This window comes from Otolemur garnettii, unplaced genomic scaffold (assembly GCF_000181295.1).
Source record: "Otolemur garnettii isolate 467f Iridium unplaced genomic scaffold, OtoGar3 scaffold00187, whole genome shotgun sequence".
NCBI lineage: Eukaryota > Metazoa > Chordata > Mammalia > Primates > Galagidae > Otolemur > Otolemur garnettii.
This window is the reverse complement of record NW_003852582.1, coordinates 1,440,323-1,447,216: the sequence shown is the minus strand read 5'-3', so window position 1 is coordinate 1,447,216 and position 6,894 is coordinate 1,440,323. Positions and strand designations below refer to the sequence as shown.

General features: G+C 41.2%; 1 protein-coding gene across 1 annotated transcript in view; it reads left to right on the top strand.

Moving 5' to 3' along the window:
• The window catches only part of TLK1 (tousled like kinase 1), a 149,358-nt gene extending 145,091 nt beyond the window's left edge, over positions 1–4,267 (top strand). Inside the window, exon 20 of the mRNA XM_023507552.1 lies at positions 2,366–4,267. Coding sequence (XP_023363320.1) covers positions 2,366–2,542 — 177 coding nt within the window. The 3' untranslated portion in view covers positions 2,543–4,267. The remainder of the gene's footprint in view (positions 1–2,365) is intronic.
• The last annotated feature ends 2,627 nt before the right edge of the window (positions 4,268–6,894 follow it).

Below are 6,894 nucleotides of genomic sequence, written 5' to 3'. Positions count from 1 at the left end.
CTCCGCCTCCCAAGTAGCTGGGACCACAGGCGCCCGCCACAACGCCCGGCTATTTTTTGGTTGCAGCCGTCATTGTTGTTTGGCGGCCCGGGCTGGGGATTCGAACCTACCACCTTAGGTGTACGTGGCTGGCGCCTTAGCCGGTTGAGCTATAGGCGCCGAGCCACTCTTGGGTTTTTTTGAGCCAGGGTCTCTCCATGTCACCTGGGCTAGAGTGCAGTGATGTGATCACAGCTACCACAGCCTCTAACTTCGAGGCTCAAGCAATCCACATGCCTCAGTCTCCCGAGTAGCTAGATCTACAGGTGTATTACCCACTCAGGGTCTAGCTCTTGCTCAGGCTGGTCTTAAACTAAGAGTTTTTTTGTTTTGGTAGGAGTTTTTATTGAAGACCTCTAAGAGGTCAGATACACTTTGGATAAAGACTACAGTAACAAGATGAGGCTAGCTAGATGTTTTTGGAGAAAAAATTACTTCTAATGAATTTCAAAGCAAAGAAAGTACAAAATAGGCTGGGTGCGGTGGCTCATGTCTGCAATCCTAACACTCTGGGAGTTCCAGACCAGCCTGAGCAAGAGTGAGACATCATCTCTCCTAAACATAGAAAAAACTAGCCAGGCATTGCGTGGGCAGGGGGTGCCTGTGGTCCCAACTACTCGGGAGGCTGAGGCAAGAGGACTCTTGAGCCCAAGAGTTGAGGTTGCTATGAGCTAGGCTGACATCAGGGTGACAGAGTAAGACACTGTCTCAAAAAAAATGAAAGTGCAAAATAGTTACTTTTTAATGTGATCAAATTCTGTTTGACTGGGTATCTTAGTTGTAGGGTTTTTTTTTTTTGTTACAGATGCTTTAATTTATGACTTTATATCAGGCATTTCAAGACAAATTAATGTTACTTCTAATGTCAGCAGTAAGAAAAAGAGACAGTTATCATTTATCCCTTGTGAATATTTTGCCTGCTGCAACAGAAAAAAAATGGATGAACCTCGCAAATAAAATACTCAGCAAAAGAAGCTAGCCAAAGATCTTAGCACTCTGGGAAGCCGAGGTGGGCAGATTGCCTGAGCTCACAGGTTCGAGACCAGCCTGAGCCAGAGCAAGACCCCCATCTCTAAAAATAGCTGGGTATTGTGGCAGGCACCTGTAGTCCCAGCTACTTGTGAGGCTGAAGCGAGAGAATGACTTAAGCCCAAGAGTTTGACGTTGCTGTGAGCTGTGAAGCCATGGTACTCTACCAAGGGTAACAAAGTGAGACTGTCTCAAAAAAAAAGCTAGCCAAGGCTCAGCGCCTATAGCTCAACCGGCTAAGGCGCCAGCCATGTACACCTAAGGTGGTGGGTTCGAATCCCCAGCCCGGACCCGCCAAAACAACAATGACAGCTGCAACCAAAAAATAGCCGGGCGTTGTGGCGGGCGCCTGTGGTCCCAGCTACTTGGGAGGCTGAGGCAGGAGACTCGCTTGAGCCCAGGAGTTGGAGGTTGCTGTGAGCTGTAATGCCATGGCACTCTACTCAGGGGGACAGCTTGAGGCTCTGTCTCAAAAAAAAAAAGCTAGCCAAAGGAGAATATAATCTGTAATTCTATGTACATAAAATTCAGAACAAGCAAAACTAAACCATGGTTATTAGAAGTCAGGCTAGAGGGTACCTAGGTTCAGCTAGGGGCAGAGGCAGTGCAGGAAGAGAGCGTGAGGGGCTGAGGAGGTTCTATTTCTGATCTTTTGCCCAGTTACATAGATGTATTTGCACTTATGATTTGTGTGCTTTTCTGAGTTATTCCTCATTAAAGAGTTTTTCTGAGAGGGTATTCTCAAGGAAAGGCTATGTAAAACTAGTTTGAGGGGAAAAGTGGTTATACATTTAGCTTTTTCAAAAATGTAATGATGTACAGGGTTAACCTAAGAAACAAAAACCCTAATAGAGGTCACTTCAGTGTTCTTTTCCTGTAATAAAAGTGTTTTAAACTATGGAGGAAAAATATTATGGCTAAAAATGACATCTTACCCTTTGGCCAAACTGAAGTGATAACAAAATAGGATGATGGGAGGATTGTGAGCAAAAGAAAAATGTTAGAAAAAGACATCCTCAGAATTTTGTAAGCAGAAATACAACTTTCCAGTAGTAAGTTCAAAGAGTACCAATACATTTAGACTATAAAGTAGACTAGGGCCCGTGAATGGGGAGTTCAATTTGAAGCGAAAATTTTATTGCCAGAAAAAACTTTTTTAAGTTTGGACTTCTAATCAGATGATATCAGTTTATTGTCTTAAATGTATTTATCCTTCTGTAGGATTCAGTTGAGTGCTATTGAGAAGAGAAAAAGATCATTTTAATTGCTGACTTCTTTTTCTTTCTTTTTTAAAAAGGCCTTTATCAGACGCTGTTTGGCATACCGAAAAGAGGATCGGTTTGATGTGCACCAATTGGCAAATGACCCATACCTTCTCCCACACATGAGAAGATCAAATTCTTCAGGGAACTTACACCTGGCTGGGCTGACAGCATCTCCAACACCCCCTTCTTCAAGCATAATTACCTACTGACTTTCCTCCAAGATGGGCATGATATCTCTGAATTGCTTCCCAGATGCACACTTGAGTTTGAGAGCATTTGAGTGTTTTGTTGTTTTGTTTTCCTTCCTTACACAGGACATGGTTAAGAACTGTTTGTGAACTGAAGTTCTTCGTAGTGTCATTTGTATGAAAGTGGATCATGGATGATGAATAAAGGCACAGTTCTGACTATAATCTTCAGTGGTGAAGGATGACTGCCTCTTGCACAGAAACAAGAATACCATGTTAAGCTCGAGGAAAAATTTTTTGTTTATTTGGGGGAACACTGTAAATACCGTTTGTAATACTTAAATACATTTGGTTGTTACTAGAGAGTTCTAATATGAAGGGTAGTTTTTCATTATTTAAAAACGTGGAAAAAAATATGAGACATATTTCTAACACAAGAACTACAGTGCCTGGATACATTCTTCAGCATTTGGCAGTTACTCTGCTGAAACCAAAGTAAGAACTGAATGACAGTGACGGTTGTGTTTTATAGTAATAGAATGTGAGAGTTAGACTCTGGACAAAGTTAGGCTTTGTCATTTGCCTATTCTGGCTTTTACCAAGTTGTACCTCGAAATCACGTGTCCATTTTTCTCACTGGTTATATTAAAGGAAGAGCTATTATTTCTAGATACTTTTACATCTTTGACAAAGTGAGTTGCTTGTTTTGAAATCAGTTGAATTCACTGAATTGTAATATCACCAGTGTTTTCAACACATTAGAATTGTTAACAGATTTTTTTCTTTTCTTACCAGGCCTTGTTCATCCAAACAAGTGACAGTATATAACCAAATGCAGACCAGTTCTATGCAGGATAATGATAAATTCCCTTCTAGCGCTATTGTAAATTGTTGTACAGGTGTCATATATTTCATTTGCTAAGTTTCAGCAGCTTATTCTTGTACAGATGTTTAAAAATATGGCTTTTCTAATTGGATATTGTATTTTTTTTAAGTCTTCTTGAAGGCGCTTAATTGCTGCTAAATGATGTTGCTTCTTTGCTAAAAAATTGAATGACCTTGAAGGTGCAAGTTGACTACATTATAGAGAGATATTAAAAGCAGGCATTCATTAACAATCAAGGCATGTGAAAATGGTCCAAAGTGGACATAATGAGTTCTTTAAATCAGTTTCTTGGGTTCTAGGGCTGTGGAGCACATAGATACTAGATTTATAAATTGTTCATGGTTATTCTACATTTCTAGAAGGTTCTTATCAGCAAGGTGGGATGATGGTCCCATAAACAAGTTTCTTGGGGTTTGTACAGATTTGTTAAAATGTGAACATTTTCTAAACTGCCTTGTATGGTAGAAACCGATATTTTTCAGGATGCTGTATTTTACTCCTGTAAGAATTTTTTCTTTATTGTCACATTCATAATGTTGATACTTACTTACATGTAAGTTGTCCATGTTGCAGAAAATAGAGGCTATACTTACCACAGATTATCCTTAATTTTGTACAGTTAAACTGTGGGTCTTATTTCTGATGTTCCAAGCCATTTTGTTTTTCATTGTACATAGATACATTGTCTCTTTAAGATGCTGCTGAAATTGTAGAGAATGTAGCCAAAACAGAATAAACAATGACAGTTAAAATGTAAAGACTATGAAAATTATATTCAAAGGGAGCTTTCAAGATTCAGGATATTGACTAACTTAGCTCTTTTACTTAAGAATCAGCTGAATAAATTCTCTAAGTATACTCCGAGACTTCTTATAAAGTGTTTTCAAGCTGTTAAAGTTAAGCCTAATAACCATTATCAGCGCTAATCCTGGGTAAGTAACACTTGGTTCTATCAGGAGTGGCTTAAGGTCTATACTTTTTCCTCAGTAGATTGAAGTAGAAATTCTATAAAACATACTGAGATGGTAATGAAATATTAACATTATTGAGGGCTGTAGGTGCCGGCCATAAGTTTTTCCATTTTGTTATTGGGGTTTTAATCTTTATGAATCATAAAGTACTATGTTTATAAAGTAACTTTATTTAAAATCCTGAATTAAAAGAAGATGACCAATTTTGTTTAAAATGTTGGTGAGGTATGAAGCAGACATCTAAATTTAATGTGAGGTTGAATAAGAACTATAGACCTTGACCACTGCTTCACTATGTTATTTTCAAATGAATGAGTGACACTTTTGCTAGTGTCAAAACACAGAAAAGGAGGTAAAATAAGCCGTAAAATGAAATCACTTCCTTGACCTGGGTTTAGGAAATCATTTGAGAATCAAAGATGCATAGGACATGTATCAGCTTCTAGACCCATGTCTGCTGAAGTTTTCCTAAAGAAATGTTACAGATTTTATTTATTTATTTTTGAGACAGAGTCTCAAGCCATCACCCTAGGTAGAGTGCTGTGACATCGCAGCTCACAGCAACCTTCACCTCTTGGGCTTACGTGATTCTCTTGCCTCAACCTCTCAAGAATCTGGGACTACAGGTGCCTGCCACAACACTCAGCTATTTTGTTGTTGTTTTTGTTACAGTTGTCATTGTTGCTTTAGCTGGCTTGGACTGGGTTCAAACCCGCAGTGCCCTATCCATTGAGCTATGGGCACTGCCAGAAATGGTATAGATTTTAAATAACTTGCCTGCAACCCAGCACATCCAAGATGCATAACTGATCCAAATGGAATAATTTTACTGTCACATGGGAAATTGGTATCCATTGCTAAGTAATTTCAAAGTCACCATGGCAGTCTTTGGCTCTGTTATGTTTTGAGGACATGTTTACAACTTGCTTTATTATAAACATGGTGTGAGTTAAATCCTTATGACTTTTCAGAGGTGACACAGAGCCATATAGCTACAAGCATGATTATCTCCTTAAAAGAGAAAATCTAAAGAATTCTTCGATCAGGAATGCCATCTGAGCTGAGCCGAGCCTTGACTGATGACTGTCACAGCACACCTATGGCCCAGATTCATTCTAGGTAAAATGAACATTGGGTCACAAGCCTTTTTCTTGTTTTTACATCTGTTTTTCCTTCCCTTCTTAAGTCAAACACCGCGTCTATCAAAGAGTTAATTCATACTACCTAGTTTATAGAAAGCAGCTCACCTATCTCCTCCTTGGCCCACTGTCATGAGCACAGAAGGTATATCATGGCTCCTGTCTTATCAGTGGTACCTGTTGGTCTCTAACAAAACCGAATTGTAAAACTTACTCTAGTAGGTTAACTTCTTCAAAAGGAATCCTTGAAACTTTGGAGAAACTCCACTGAATTTGTCTCTCCTAGTCTTTGTTTCCTTTTGTTGCAGTTTGGCTGGGGCTGTGTTCGAACCGCCACCCTTGGCATATGGGGCCAGCACCCTACCTGTGAGCCACAAGTGCCGCCTCCTGGTCTTTCTTTTTTTGAGACAGATTCTCTTGTTGCCACTTGGTAGAATGCTGTGGTGTTATAGCTCCCAGCAACCTAAACTCCTGGGCTCAAGTGATCCTCTGTCCTCAGGCTCCCAAGTAGCTGGGACTATAGGCACCCACCACAATGCCTGGCCAGTTTTTTCTATTTTTAGTAGAGACAGAGTCTTGCTCTGGTTCAGGCTGGTCTCAAACCTGTGAGCTCAGGCAATCCACCCATCTCAGCCTCCCAGAGTGCTAGGATTACAGGTATGAGCCACTGTGCCCAGCCCTAACTTAGGATCCATTTCTTTTTCTGGGTTTTTTTTTTTTTTTTTTGATGACAGATTCTCACGTTGTCACCCTTGATAGAATGCCCTTGCTGTCATAGCTCACAGCAACCTCAAACTCTTGGGCTCGAGCGATTCTCGTCTTCAGCCTTCCGAGTAGCTGGGACTACAGGCGCCCGACACAACACCCAGCTATTCTTAGAGGCAGCGGTCTCACTCTAGCTCAGGCTGGTCTCTAACCACAATCTCAGGCAATCCACCTACCTCGGCCTTCCAGAGGGGCTAAGATTACAGGTGTGCGCCACCTAGCCCAGCCTCATCAACTTCCTAAGAAGGATGACAAGTAGAGTGAGTGAGTTGGGAAGTCAGATCTAGCTTTACCTCATGGCTTTATTACTTAATACTGTATCTCTCTGAGGCGTTTTTCTCCGCATTTGTATACTGTTCCTTTTTTTTTTTTTTTTTGAGACGGAGCCTCAAGCTATCCCCCTGAGTAGAGTGCCATGGCATCACGCTCACAGCAACCTCCAACTCCTGGGCTCAAGCGAGTCTCCTGTCTCAGCCTCCCAAGTAGCTGGGCCTACAGGCACCCGCCACAACGCCTGGCCATTTTTTGGTTGCAGCCGTCGTTGTTTGGCAGGCCCGGGCTGGGGATTCGAACCCGCCACCTTAGGTGTATGTGGCTGGCGCCTTAGCCACT